The sequence below is a fragment of the Salvelinus alpinus genome, chromosome 38 (assembly GCF_045679555.1).
Source record: "Salvelinus alpinus chromosome 38, SLU_Salpinus.1, whole genome shotgun sequence".
Lineage (NCBI taxonomy): Eukaryota > Metazoa > Chordata > Actinopteri > Salmoniformes > Salmonidae > Salvelinus > Salvelinus alpinus.
The window spans coordinates 11,288,621-11,303,848 of NC_092123.1; the positions used below are offsets into that span (position 1 = coordinate 11,288,621).

At 43.8% G+C, this 15,228-nt stretch overlaps 1 protein-coding gene across 2 annotated transcripts; it reads left to right on the forward strand.

Moving 5' to 3' along the window:
- The first annotated feature begins 6,411 nt into the window (after window positions 1-6,411).
- Window positions 6,412-14,914, forward strand: LOC139566295 (putative nuclease HARBI1). 2 transcript variants are annotated; one of them, XM_071387380.1, is made up of 10 exons: window positions 6,412-7,289; window positions 11,883-11,953; window positions 12,041-12,217; window positions 12,308-12,369; window positions 12,452-12,538; window positions 12,626-12,909; window positions 12,989-13,677; window positions 13,747-13,862; window positions 13,959-14,070; window positions 14,165-14,914. In XM_071387380.1, the coding sequence occupies exons 7-10, from the start codon at window positions 13,206-13,208 to the stop codon at window positions 14,533-14,535; spliced, it is 1,071 nt and encodes a 356-aa protein (XP_071243481.1). In that variant the 5' UTR covers window positions 6,412-7,289; window positions 11,883-11,953; window positions 12,041-12,217; window positions 12,308-12,369; window positions 12,452-12,538; window positions 12,626-12,909; window positions 12,989-13,205; the 3' UTR covers window positions 14,536-14,914. The 2 variants fall into 2 exon arrangements, with proteins under 2 accessions (XP_071243481.1, XP_071243482.1); XM_071387381.1 differs by lacking the exons at window positions 13,747-13,862; window positions 13,959-14,070; window positions 14,165-14,914 and having other exon boundaries at window positions 12,626-12,667; window positions 12,736-12,909; window positions 12,989-13,397.
- Window positions 14,915-15,228: the final 314 nt, after the last annotated feature.

Below are 15,228 nucleotides of genomic sequence, written 5' to 3' on the forward strand. Positions count from 1 at the left end.
CAAACTGAGCAATCGGTGGAGAAGGGCCTTGGTCATATAGTTGACCAATAACCCAATGGTCACTCTGACATAGCTTTAGAGTTCCTCTGTGGAGATGGGAGAACCTTCCAGAAGGACAACCATCTCTGCAGCATTCCACCAATTAGGCCTTTATAGTAGAGTGGCCAAACGGAAGCCACTCAGTAAAAGGCACATGACAGCCTGCTTGGAGTTTGCCAAAAGGCACCTAAAGACTCGCATACCATGAGAACCAAGATTATCTGGTCTGATGAAACCAAGATTGAACTTTTTGGCCTGAATGCCAAGCGTCACGTCTGGAGAGAACCTGGCACCGTCCCTACGGTGAAGCATGGTGGTGGCAGCATCATGCTGTGGGGATGTTTTTCAGCGGCAGGGACCGGGAGACTAGTCAGGATAGAGGCAAAGATGAACGGAACAAAGTACAGAGAGATCCTTGATGAAAACCTGCTCCAGTGTTCAGGACCACAGACTGGGGGCAAAGGTTAATCTTCCAACAGGACAATGACCCTAAGCACTCAGCCAAGACAATGAAGTAGTGGCTTCGGGACAAGTCTCTGAATGTCCTTGAGTGGCCCAGCCAGAGCCCAGACTTGAACCCGATCAAACATCTCTGGAGAGACCTGAAAATAGCTGTGCAACAATGCTCCCCATCCAACCTGTCAGCGCTTGAGAGGATCTGCAGAGAAGAAGGGGAGAAACCCCCCAAAATAAATGCTTGCTGAAATTTAACTGGGTTATTGGTTTATGACAGTGTAGCTGATGTGGTGTAGAGTGAAGTTGCTGAACTTGGGTCAGTTTTGCATTTCCCCCACTAATGGTTAAGGTTATGTTTGAGGGAGGGGAAGCTGATCCTAGATCTGTACATAATAGCTGATATGGAATCAAAGTATTGTTGTGCAGAATGTAACTGGTTTGTGCCCAGTGAGGGACAGGGACAGAACCTACTCTGTTACAACAGCACATACCCAAGAAGACTCAAGGCTGTAATCACTGCCAGGTTCTTCAACAAAGTACTGAGTAAAGGGTCTGAATACTTCTGTAAATGTGGTATTTCAGTTTATTTGTTATAAATTTGCACAAGAATTTAAACCTGTTTTTGCTTTGTCTTTATGGGGTATTGTGTGTAGATTGATGGGGAAAACAAACAATTTAATCCATTTTAGAATAAGGCTGTAGTGTAACAAAATGTGGGAAAAGTCAAGGGGTCTGAATACTTTCCCGAATGCACCGTATCTATCTCAATCAATCAATCAATTTTATTTTATATAGCCCTTCGTACATCAGCTAATATCTCGAAGTGCTGTACAGACACCCAGCCTATCTCTCTATCTCTATTCTGTATCTCTATTCTGTACATTGCTTTAATAAATACAGAGATGCATACAGATATACTGTATCTCCCCCATCCCTCTTTCTCTCACACTTTCTCTCTCTCGCTCCCTCCCTCCTAGGTACGAGAGTGTGCCGGTGATCCTTGTGGGGAACAAGGTGGACCAGGAGGGAGAGAGGGAGGTGTCTTGTGGAGAGGGCCAGGCTTTGGCCGAGGATTGGGGCTGTCCCTTCCTGGAGACCTCGGCGAAGAGCAAGACCACGGTGGACGAGCTTTTCACTGTAATCGTCCGACAGATGGACTCCTCCTCGCTGCCCGACAGAGAGGAACCCTGCTGCGGCTTAGCCTGCAGTATACAGTAGCTCGCGGGGAGGCGGATCTGTGAGAGGGTAGCGGACAAGGTGCTGGACAAATAGGAGCACAGCTGCTCCGTCTGCAGTATTTACCAACTCCAGGGGGGCGGCGCTGTGAGAGGGTGACAGCGGGAGGGGCCAAGACAGGACAATACCGCCCCCAATGAATAAAACATGTTTGTGATGGTGAGCTATCGAGGTCTTTAGGTCTCAGGCAAGGTTACTCTTCATGCGACAGTGGAAAACCGAACTCCCTCTATTACACATTCGCCAGAGAAGCATTTGGAAACAGGGGTGAAAGAAAACAGATAAACATTGTAGGCTTACATAGTGTGTTGACTCAAAAGGATGGGGCAGAGCATGGGACACTGGTGAGTACGTAGAATTGTTACCTGAGGTTCGTGGTTGACTTCAGATGTTTTAAATGTGTACAGTTACATTTAATCTCCCACTTCGGTTTTATTTTGCACCTCAATATATACATTTTCAACAAATGTGGAAAAAGAGTCAAATGTATTTAATGACATTTGTACAATTATTAATAGGCTATAATACAAATATCAGTATCATACAGATGTAGGATCTTAATTTGATCACTTGTGTTGATGAACATTTTCCAGCACAGCCGGAAATGCAAACGTGTAGTGTATTCAAGGTTTAAAAAGGCTTCCAAATTTTTACATTTCCACTTCAAAATTTCAGACTTGATTTGCCCTAATGTCAAATGTATCAACCCCTACAAAAAAATGTAATTCATTATTATCCGCATAATAATTCACATTTCCTGTTGCTGCAGTAGCAAACTGGCTCAAATGAAAATCCTACATGTGTAAACCATATAAATTATATACGTGTGTTAGTTATTAGATCATCAGGTTTTTATGAAACTCTAGACTTTGAACATCACTTCCCACACCACATTTTACAGGCATTTATAGTCATATTAATGATTAGGTTGTGTTTCTGTATGCCTTACAAAAAACTAACTGTGTGAGTCAGACTGGTAATTTATGTATCCAGCAACAATCTACTGAATGTTGTGCTGTTGGAATAGAATGGAACCTGGTAAATACAATGCAATTATGAGGAGAAAAAGGGCTGATGGTATTTACTGCCAATATTTATCCTGTTGGGTAAAATCAGTGTGTTGTTTGCGGTAAAGGTCTCCGTCCCAAATTGCACCCTATTCCGTAGTGCATTAATTTTGAGCAGCGCGTGCCCTATGGGTATATAAAATCATATTGGAACTCTGTCAAATTATATGGCTCCCGAGTGGTGCAGTGGTCTAAGGCACTGCATCTCAGTGCAAAAGGCGTCACTATGGTTCAAATCCAGGCTGTATCACATTCGGACGTTGTTGGGAGTCCCATAGGGCGGCGCACTATTGGCCCAGCGTTGCCCGGGTTTGGCTGGGGTAGGCCGTCATTGTAAATAAGAATTTGTTCTTAACTGACTTGCCAGGTTAAATTAACAAAAAACAACTTTTTGTATGTCATTTGTTCCTCTGTTGAAATAGTGGAGGGCAGTTCAATGACCCTGACCTGCAGCAGTGATGCCAACCCACCAATGACCTGGTGTCAACCTCAGCAAAAGCATCAGGTGTCAGTAAATACTGAATTTTTGTGTGCACAAAGTAAACCACTCCAATTCTACCCAATAGAGAGATAAGATAGTGTCAAAAAATAGCTATGGGGTGGATGACACGCGCGCGTGCAGAAACACTAGGGTTGGGGTGGACAGCGGATCTGTCTCATGTACCAGCCAGATTGAAGTTTGTGTTGGAGAATGCATTCAGATACACAAATACTGTGGGGGGAGACATTGTGGTACAAGTTACATGTAGAGGACATCTAGGAAACATCCCAAATGTTTTCCCTATTAGTGCACTATTTTTGCCCAGGGTCCATAGGGAATAAGGTGCAAATTGGGACACTGGGATTAGTTGCATAGGAGGATGATTACAGTGGCTTGCGAAAGTATTCACCCCCCTTGGTATTTATCCTATTTTGTTGCCTTACAACCTGGAATTAAAATAGATTTTTGGGGGGTTTTGTATCATTTAATTTACACAACATGCCTACCACTTTGAAGATGCTAAATATTTTTTATTGTGAAACAAACAAGATATAAGACATCAAAACAGAACTTGAGCGTGCATAACTATTCACCACCCCAAAGTCAATACTTTGTAGAGCCACCTATTGCAGCAATTACAGCTGCAAGTCTCTTGGGGTATGTCTCCATAAGCTTGGCACATCTAGCCACTGGGATTTTTGCCCATTCTTCAAGGCAAAACTGCTCCAGCTCCTTCAAGTTGGATGGGTTCCGCTGGTGTACAGCAATCTTTACATCATACCACAGATTCTCAGTTGGATTGAGGTCTGGGCTTTGACTAGGCCATTCCAAGATATTTAAATGTTTCCCCTTAAACCACTCAAGTGTTGCTTTAGCAGTATGCTTAGGGTCATTGTCCTGCTGGAAGGTGAACCTCCGTCCCAGTCTCAAATCTCTGGGAGACTGGAACAGGTTTCCTTCAAGAATTTCCCTGTATTTAGCTCCCCACAGCAGGATGTTTTTCCACCGGCAGGGACTGGGAAACTGGTCAGAATTGAAGGATGGCGCTAAATACAGGGAAATTCTTGAAGGAAACCTGTTTTAGTCTCCCAGAGATTTGAGACTGGGACGGATGGTATTCTCGGTGTGATGAGAGGTGTTGAGTTTGCGCCAGACATAGCGTTTTCCTTGATGGCCAAAAAGCAACATTTTTGTCACATCTGACCAGAGTATGTTCTTCCATAGGTTTGGGGAGTCTCCCACATGCCTTTTGGTGAACACCAAACGTGTTTGCTTATTTTTTTATTCAAGCGATGGCTTTTTTCTGGCCACTCTACCGTAAAGCCCAGCTCTGTGGAGTGTACGGCTTAAAGTGGTCCTATGGACAGATACTCCAATCTCCGCTGTGGAGTTTTGCAGGTCCTTCAGGGTTACCTTTGGTTTCTTTGTTGCCTCTCTGATTAATGCCCTCCTTGCCTGGTCTGTGAGTTTTGGTGGGCGGCCCTCTTGACAGGTTTGTTGTGGTGCCATATTCTTTCCATTTTTCAATAATGGATTTAATGGCGCTCCGTGGGATGTTCAAAGTTTCTGATATTTTTTATATATATATTTTTTTTATAACCCAACCCTGATCTGTACTTCTCCACAACATTGTCCCTGACCTGTTTGGAGAGCTCCTTGGTCTTCATGGTGCCACATGCTTGGTGGTGCCTCTTGGTTAGTGGTGTTGCAGAGTCTGGGGCCTTTCAGAACAGGTGTATATTTACTGAGATCATGTAACACTTAGATTGCACACAGGTGGACTTTATTTAACGAATGATGTGACTTCAGAAGGTAATTGGTTGCGCCAGATCTTATTTAAGAACTTCATAGCAAAGGGGGTGAATACATATGCACGCACCACTTTTCCGTTTTTAATTTTTTCGAATTTTTTGAAACAAGTTATTTTTTCCATTTCACTTCACCAATTTGGACTATTTTGGACACTCACCGGTGGTCAGGAAAACTGTCAGGATGAAGAGCAGGATAGTGATCCAGGGAAAGGGAAACGGCCAGATGGTCGGTTGGTGATGGCCACAGTCCGGGCAAAGAAACTTTTCAGGTGGTGGGAGGTTTTGGTCATGAGTGACCTGAACCACCAGCTAGGGGTTCATTTTTGGAGGAGTGGGTGACCGGGGTGGGAGGGGTTGGCAATCTTTCCTGAACTCTTCCTTGCCCTGGAGTCGTGCAGGACCTCGATGGAGGGCAGGTGGCAGACAATGACCCTGTCTGCAGACTGGACAATGCGTTGCAGTTTTCCCTTACAGCGTGTAGACGCAGACCCAAATCAGACGGTGAAGGAGGCGGTAAGGATGGACACAGCGATTAATGCATAAAACCGGATCATGATTGACTGCGAGATTTTGAGTTTTTTCATCTGCCACAAGTAGTACATCAGCTGGTGTGCCTTCTTGGTGAGCGCTGTGATGTTGTCCTCCCACTTGAGGTTTTCGGAGATGATGGTCCCCAAGAATTTGAATGATTCAGCCATGCTAACAGCTAAGTCATCAATCTGGAGGGGGAGAGATGGTGGGGGGAGTTTTCTGAAGTCAACCACCATTTTCACAGTTTTGTCTGTGATTAGTTCCAGGTTATTGCAACTGCACCAGGCCACTAGCTGGTCAACCTCTCCATGGTACATGGACTCATTGCCGTCGTGTTGTTGGAAGTGCAGTCATTGGTGTAGAGTAGAGGTGAGAGCACGCATCCTTGCGGTTCTCCAGTGCTGACGGATAAAGAGTCCGAAAGGTGTCTTCCCAGCTTTACGTGTTGTGTCCTGTTGGTCAGGAAGTCAGTGGTCCACTGACAGATGGAGCTGGACACAGAGTTTATTTTGTAGCAGTTCTTAGATGATGGTATTGAACGCAGAGCTAAAGTCCACAAACAATATCCTTGCACAGGTCTTCGGGTTATCGAGGTGTTTGAGGATGTAGTGTAGGCCCATGTTGACAGCGTCATCCACAGACCTGGGGGGTTGCTATGGTGGCAGAAGGGTAGAGGAGAGAGTGGCCTGGAGAGGAAAGGGGAAGGGAGTGGTGGGGGGTGGGGTAGATGGGTGAGAGGGGGAAGTGGCAGGCAGGGGTAGGTGGAGGGGGGGTATCGTCCTGGTGATTGAGGGGCCTTTGTGAGTCAAATTTGCAGTAGAACTGGTTTAGTTTATTCGGAAGTCATCTGCTGTTGGGAGAGCTTAAGGTTTGTAGTTGGTAATTCGTCACTGAGGACTTAACATGGTCCTCTCACACCAGTATAGTTGTGAAGAACTCGTGCCTCCTCTTCCTCAGGAGGTTGAAATATTTTGGCGTGGCCCCTCAGATCCTCCATTGAGAGCATCCTGACTGGTTGTATCACTGTCTGGTATGCACTGCCCTTGACCGGAAGGCGCTCCAGAGGGTGGTGCGGATGGCCCAGTGCATCACCCGGGGGGAGCTCCCAGCCATCCAGGACGTACATGCCAGGCGGTATCTAAGGCCTGAAAAATTCCCAAAGACTCCAGTCACCCGAGACATGGACTGTTCTTTATGCTCCCTTCCTGCAGACGGTGCCGGTGCATCAAGGCTCAGACCAACAGACTCCTAAACAGCTTATATCCCCACACCATAAGACTGTTAAATGGCTATCTACTACTAATCCCCCTCACACCTACGCTGCTGCTAAAATGATGATCGATTAGATGTACTATTACCACTACGCTGTATTATTACCACTACCCCATCATAAAGCTTGCTGATGACACAACGGTCTGGCAAGCCAACTGCACCACCTGCGACCAGAAGTCCCTAGAGAGGGTGGTGGAGACGGCCCAGCGCATCACTGGGGGCGAGCTCCCAGCCATCCAGGACGTACATGCCATATGTCGTCTGAGAAAGGCTTGAACTATTGCCAAACACTCCAGCTGTTCTCCATGCTCCCGTCCGGCAGGCAGTACCTGTGCTAACAACTACGGCTCTCACTCTCCCACAGACTATCCACACTGACTCTATGCCCATCCACAGGTACTCTACCCACTCAGACACAACCTACGCTGCTGCAAAAATAATTATTGATTAGATGTATTACTCCATTACGTTGCTGTCCATTGATTGATTGCCATTACCATTAGTATATATCTATTTATCCTGCCACTGGTCACTATTATTTCTGTTCACATGTACAGTTGAAGTCGGAAGTTTACATACACCTTAGCCAAATACATTTAAACTCAGTTTGTCACAATTCCTGACATTTAATCAGAGTAAAAATTCCCTGTCTTAGGTCAGTTAGGATCACCACTTTATTTTAAGAATGTGAAATGTCAGAAAAATAGTAGAGAGAATGATTTATTTCACCTTTTATTTATTTCATCACATTCCCAGTGGGTCAGAAGTTTACATCCACTCAAATAGTATTTGGTAGCATTGCCTTTAAATTGTTTAACTTGGGTCAAACGTTTCGGATAGCCTTCCACAATCTTCCCACAATAAGTTCGGTGACTTTTGGCCCATTCCTCCTGACAGAGCTGGTGTAACTGAGTCAGGTTTGTAGGTGTCCTTGCTCTCACATGCTTTTTCAGTTCTGCCCACACATTTTCTATAGGGTTGAGGTCAGGGCTTTGTGATGGCCACTCCGATACCTTGACTTTGTTGTCCTTAAGCCATTTTGCCACAACTTTGGAAGTATGCTTGGGGTCATTGTCCATTTGGAAGACCCATTTCCGACCAAGCTTTAACTTCCTGACTGATGTCTTGAGATGTTGCTTCAATATATCCACATAATTGTCCTCCCTCATGATGCCATCTATTTTGTGAAGTGCACCAGTCCCTCCTGCAGCAAAGCACCCCCACAACATGAAGCTGCCACCCCCGTGCTTCCCGGTTGGGATGGTGCTCTTCGGCTTGCAAGCCTCCCCATTTTTCCTTCAAACATAACGATGGTCATTATGGCCAAACAGTTCTATTTTTATTTCATCAGACCAGAGGACATTTCTCCAAAAAGTACGATCCTTGTCCCCATGTGCAGTTGCCAACTGTAGTCTGGATTTTTTATAGCGGTTTGGAGCAGTAGCTTCTTCCTTGCTGAGCGGCCTTTCAGGTTATGTTGATGTAGGACTCGTTTTACTGTGGATATAGATACTTTTGTACCTGTTTCCTCCAGCATCTTCACAAGGTCCTTTGCTGTTGTTCTGGGATTGATTTGCACTTCTCGCACCAAAGTACGTTAATCTCTAGGAGACAGAACGCGTCTCCTTCCTGAGCGGTATGACGGCTGCGTGGTCCCATGGTGTTTATACTTGCGTACTATTGTTTGTACAGATGAACGTGGTACCTTCAGGTGTTTGGAAATTTCTCCCAAGGATGAACCAGACTTGTGGAGGTCTACAATTTTTTTCTGAGGTCTTGGCTGATTTTCTTTTGATTTTCCCATGATGTCAAACAAAGAGTCACTGAGTTTGAAGGTAGGCCCTGAAATATATCCACAGGTACACCTCCAATTGACTCAAATTATGTCAATTAGCCAAACAGAAGCTTCTAAAGCATGACATAATTTTCTGGAATGTTCCAAGCTGTTTAAAGGCAGGGTCAACTTAGTGTATGTAAACTTCTGACCCACTGGAATTGTGATACAGTGAATTATAAGTGAAATAATCTGTCTGTAAACAATTGTTGGAAAAATTACTTGTGTCATGCACAAAGTAGATGTCCTAACCGACTTGCCAAAACTATAGTTTGTTAACAAGAAATTTGTGGAGTGGTTGAAAAACAAGTTTTAATGACTCTGACCTAAGTGTATGTAAACTTCCGACTTCAACTCTATATCTTACCACTAGTATATTACCAGAAGTATATATATGTTCCTGCTACCAGTAACTTTTCAGCCCTGTTTTCATGTATATCTGTATCCCTGTATACAGCTTCCTCTCTTATTTCTTAATTATCTTGTTTACTTTACTATATACACTAGTGGTCAAACGTTTTATAACACCTACTCATTCAATGGTTTTTCTTTATTTTTACTATTTTCTACATTGTAGAATAATAGTGAAGACATCAAAACTATGAAATAACACATAGATTCATGTAGTAACCAAAAAAGTGTTAAACAAATCAAAATATATTTGAGATTCTTCAAATAGTCACCCTTTGCCGTGATGACAGCTTTGCACACTCTTGGCATTCTCTCAACCAGCTTCATGAGGTAGTCACCTGGAATGCATTTCAATTAACAGGTGTGCCTTGTTAAAAGTTCATTTGTGGAATTTCTTTGCTTCATAATGCGTGTTACGTTCCCCAGTTTCTGTGTTGTTGTGGGTTTGTATGTGTTGTATAATAATAGTGAAGATATCAAAACTATGAAATAACACATGTGGAATCGTCTAGTAACCAAAATAAATGTTAAACAAATCAAATATATTTTATTTTTGAGATTCTTCAAAGTAGCCACCTTTGCCTTGATGACAGCTTTGCACACTCTTGGCATTCTCTCAACCAGCTTCATGAGGTAGTTACCTGGAATGCATTTCAATTAACAGGTGTGCCTTGTTAAAATTTTATCTGTGGAATTTCTTTCCTTCTTAATGCGTTCGAGCCAATCAGTTGTGCTGTGACAGGGTTGGTATACAGAAGATATCCCTATTTGGTAAAAGACCAAGTCCATATCATGGCAAGAACAGCTCAAAAAAGCAAAGAGAAATGACAGTCCATCATTAGTTTAAGACATGGAGGTCAGTCAATCTGGAACATTTCAAGAACTTTGAAAGTTTCTTTAAGTGCAGTCACAAAAACCATCAAATGCTATGATGAAACTGGCTCTCATGAGGACCGCCACAGGAAAGAAAGACCCAGAGTTACCTCTGATGCAGAGGATACGCTCATTAGAGTTAACAGGCACCTTATTTTGGCCAAGAAAAACGAGCAATGGACATTAGACCGGTGGAAATCTGTCCTTTGGTCTGATGAGTCCAAATGGGGATTTTTGGTTCAAACCACCGTGTCTTTGTGAGACGCAAGTAGGTGAATGGAGGATCTCTGCATGTGTGGTTCCCACCATGGAACATGGAGGAGGAGGTGTGGGGGTGCTTTGCTGGTGACACTGTCAGTTATTTATTTAGAATTCAAGGCACACTTAACCAGCATGGATACCACAGCATTCTGCAGTGATACTCCATCCCATCTGATTTGCGCTTAGTGGGACTATCATTTGTTTTTCAACAGGACAATGACCCAACACACCTCCAGGCTGTGTAAGGGCTATTTGACCAGGAAGGAGAGTGACGGAGTGCTGCATCAGATGACCTGGCCCCCACAATCACCCGACCTCAACCAAATTGAGATGGTTTGGGATGAGTTGGGCCGCATAGTGAAGGAAAAGCAGCCAACAAGTGCTCCGCATATGTGGGAACTCCTTCAAGACTGTTGGAAAATAATTCCAGGTGAAGCTGGTTGAGAGAATGCCAAGAGTGTGCAACGCTGTCATCAAGGCAAAGTTTGGCTACTTTGAAGAATCTAAAATCTATTTCGATTTGTTTAACATCTTTTTGGTTACTACATGATTCCATGTGTTATTTCGTAGTTTTGATGTCTTCACTATTATTCTACAATGCATAAAGTAGTAAAAATAAAGATAACCCCTGGAATGAGTAGGTGTGTCCAAACTTTTGGCTGGTACTCTGTATGCGCCCAATAAAATGTGATTGGATTTATTGAACACACGATGGCGCCATTTAACCACGCACATAATTGAGTGCCACTGCCTCGAAGAGAACTTTCATGTTTATATGACTATGCATGCTCATTCTGTGCAATTGTTATCCCACCACTGTCTCCAAAAAATTATGAAATGAAAGAGACGTTAATGAGTTTGTATTTTATAGGGCCTGCCATAGCATGGGGATATTGTATATGTAAATACAATAGTTACCACTAGCAACTGTCCAGGGGCCTGTTGCACAAAAGTAGAATTAAGACATCCGGGATAAATGACTCAGCTGAGCTCAATGAAGCCAAAACATGTGCGTCCAGGCTTAATTGGTTGCACAAAGACCAAGCCAGGATGAGCAGACACGGATTCATTAAGCCAGGTGAAACCAATCCTGGATAGGTGCGCGCTCACGGCTCACTCAAATAGACCCCGCCACAGATCACAGATTAACTGATTTACCATGGCAACTAGAGCCGCGTACTTTTCCCCGTCGGAAGCACAAATCCTCATGGAGGCATACGAGGAGGTAAAAGATATAATTAAGAAGAAAGGCAACACCGCCACAGTGATAAAGCAAAGAGAAAAAGCGTGGCAAAGTATTGCAGACCGCCTGAATGCGTAAATAGTGCACAATTACACACTCACCGCTCCGCTGAAACATCACAATTACAATTCAAATATTTAATTCACATCTCCAAAAATGCAGTTGTACTGTAATTATGAAACGGTTAAATTTTTAATTGAAATGCACTGCAGATATGAGTGAAATTGTGTAAAGTAACTCCATCACACTGTATAAAGCTATGATACATTTTTTGATATTTTTACTGAAAACAAGACAAAAATACCAAGTAATTTTTTGCAGTGTGACTCCATTAAATGTGTGTGTGTGTGTGTGTGTGTGTGTGTAGATTAAACATGAACGGGCCAAAACGGACATGGCAGCAGGTCAAAATCAAATACAAGAACATTCTGCAGAATGGTATGGTCCCTGACTAATATTTAACAAAGCACAAGCATATATTGTACCCAGAAGGTGCCTGCTCACACATTGTCTGTACTGTTTTAGCAGTGAAAAAGAATACCCACAGACAAGGCACGGGTGGTGGGTCACCAAAGGCTGACCTTACCCCAGCAGAGGACATGGCCTTGGAGCTAAATAAAGGCAGGCCCGTCTTAGAGGGGATCCCTGGGGGGAAAGAGACGAGCATAGGTTCCTCCCAAGATGCCACCCGCTTCATTCAAGGTATGTCCTTCCATCTCTACATGGGATACAACCACATTCATATTGAATCAATTTGGACTGTCTGACTTTGGTTTACCTATTGCCTTGCAGTGTCTGGCAGCACTGTGTTCCTGTTAGAGCCACCAGCACAAGCACCAGACGATGCTGATCCAGTGAGTACTCCATCAAAGGCATACTGTAGGCCTGGCATGTCTTGTCTACTAGCTTCAATATGAATCCGATTAAATGTGATAGGGTGAAGGCCCCAGTGCAGCAGCAACAGCACATGATGGAGACGATGATGAGGAGGAGACCATCTCTCTGGATTCCAGAAGGCATGAGGTATCATGTTAAGACTGTGAAAGTACTATTTACTCTACAATGGTGAGGAGTCCTCATCAAAATCAAAAAATCTAATTTCTTTTACAGGACCCAGATGCTATACAGTGGGAAAACCAGCCTGGCAACATAGTGCGTATTAATAAAAGGACACCACATCCTGCCAAATTCCAGCTGCGCTAATTGTATTGTGTTCACAGAGCTCACAAGCTATCAGAAAGTTGTATGGCAACCACCTCCGGCGCCAAATAGAACTGGCAGACATAGACATTCAGTACAAGAAGAAAAAGATGGAAAATCTTGCACTGGAGTCCGAAATAAAAAAGAGGACAATTAGGAAACTGGACCTTGAAATAAAAAAACTTGAGAGGGAGGTGAGATATGCCTTCAATGTACACTGTATGCTAACTGTAACACAAATGTATTAATCATTATTTTTCTTTCCTCCCCCAGCTCCAAGAAGATGACGCAGCTCAAAATAAAAATTTGGTATATTCTCGTAAAGTCAAGTGAGCCATGACATATGAGCTCTTATTGTGAGCACACAGGACGGTGGCATCTTTCTAAGGTTTTTTTTATTTTCCCAGCAATCAGTACAACCAAGTCATCGTTATAAGGCATCGCCCTCTTTTGCCCACCCCCCCAGCACCAGGTGTGGCCACTAGCCTATATGAAGGCCCAAAATTGTGTGTTCCTTTCTGCTCTGACAATGGCATGCCCATTCGTGCGAGATGTGGTGGATGAAGAAGCACTTGTGCTGAGGAGAGCCTTCAGGCGAGAAAGGGTCTTCAGGGACCGGTTGGACCCACTGGCCTTCCCTGATGACCATCTATATGAAAGATACAGGTTTTCTGCAGATGGCATCAGGTATCTATGCAGACTACTGGGTCCCAGGATTAAGCACCGCACTGCACGGAGCCATGCACTGAGTGTGGAGCAAATGGTTTGTGTGGCCTTGCACTTTTTTGCTAGTGGAGCCTTCCTGTACTCAGTGGGGGATGCAGAACAGCTGAACAAGGCCACAATTTGCCGCACAATAAGGAGTGTGTGTCTGGCTATCAAAGCATTAGCAGATGTCTTCATCTCCTTCCCTGGCCACAGAAGACTCTGTGACATCAAAGAGGAGTTCTATAGGATTGCAGGTAAGAGGATCTACAAATTACAGGACAACTGTTAACACATAGTAGGATACTCATTACTTTGTGTGACAGGTTTCCCCAATGTCATTGGTGCAGTGGACTGCACACACATAAGGATAAAAGCCCCCTCAGGTGCCCATGAGGCCGATTTTGTGAATAGGAAATCCTTTCACAGCATTAATGTTCAGGTGAACATAACTTTTTGATATTGTCCATTGACGAACACTCTGCATTGCCAGTGATGTGCATTGATTGGTGTAATATTCCTCATCTTATGATTTCAGATGGTCTGCAATGCTGACTGTGTGATCAGCAATGTTGTGGCAAAATGGCCTGGCTCAGTCCATGACTCCAGAATCTTTCGGGCCTCTGAAATCTATCAGTGCCTATCACAAGGTAAGCCACACAACCCCTATTTATAACCATCATGGCTGTGTCAAGAATATCACTGTGTTTATGAGGTAGTAATGATGAGATTTTGTGTTGACAGGTGAATTCTCTGGTGTGTTGCTGGGAGACAGGGGGTATGGCTGCCAGCCTTTTCTCCTGACACCTTTCACAGACCCCCAGGAAGCACAGCAGGCCTACAACCATGCCCATGCCAGGACCAGGGCCAGAGTTGAAATGACCTTTGGCCTCCTGAAGGCACGCTTTCACTGCCTTCACAAATTAAGGGTCAGCCCTGTTAGGGCATGTGATATTACTGTGGCTTGTGCTGTCCTCCACAATGTGGCCTGCCTGAGGAAGGAGAGGGCCCCCAGAGTGCCACCAGCCATGGACTGGGACAATCCGGCAATCTTCCCTGATGACGACAGTGGTCGGCTGCTGAGGGACCAATATGTGTTGAATTATTTTAGTTAGTATGTGTGCTTTCAATTTTGGTTAAATATGTCCTGCGGTGGCAGAGGAATTTGGGTTTTTTTGGGTTCGTTTTTTGAAGAATTTGGCCTCTTATGATGTTTTTGCGTTATACTGTGTGTAATACAAGGCTGCAGGGAGGCTACTGCATCCATTCATTTGTCTGTTCAGTTGATGTGTATGGATTTGTCCTGCATTTATTTTAGTGTGCAGACATGCAGGGTGTGTTATATACAGACCTTTGAATGTGTATGTATCATTTTGTATAATATGCTTGGATTCTGTGCTTTCCATCTTGTAGAGTCACTGTGACTTCAGTTTCGAAAGGAGCTGATGGTTTACCTGCTTTGTTTTGTCCTTATTCAATAAAGGAACATAATGTTACACATTGTGTTTTTATATTCATATGGAATGTGTATTTGTTTATATGACAGAGTACTAGGGCCACACTGAAGAAAAAGGATAAAGTCATAAATTTATGAGGCTGGTTCTTTCTGCAGAAAAGCTACATATTGTTTTTACAGTTTTGATACTTATGACAATGTGATACTTAATATTCTGGCACATCAGCATGTCTTTGTTTATGAAACCATACTGAAGTACAATTTCACGAAATGCCCCACATCTGTCATTTTAACAACTGTCCTCCTTTAAAACAACTGGTTACAATATTATGACTTGTGTTTTTTTCCCCTC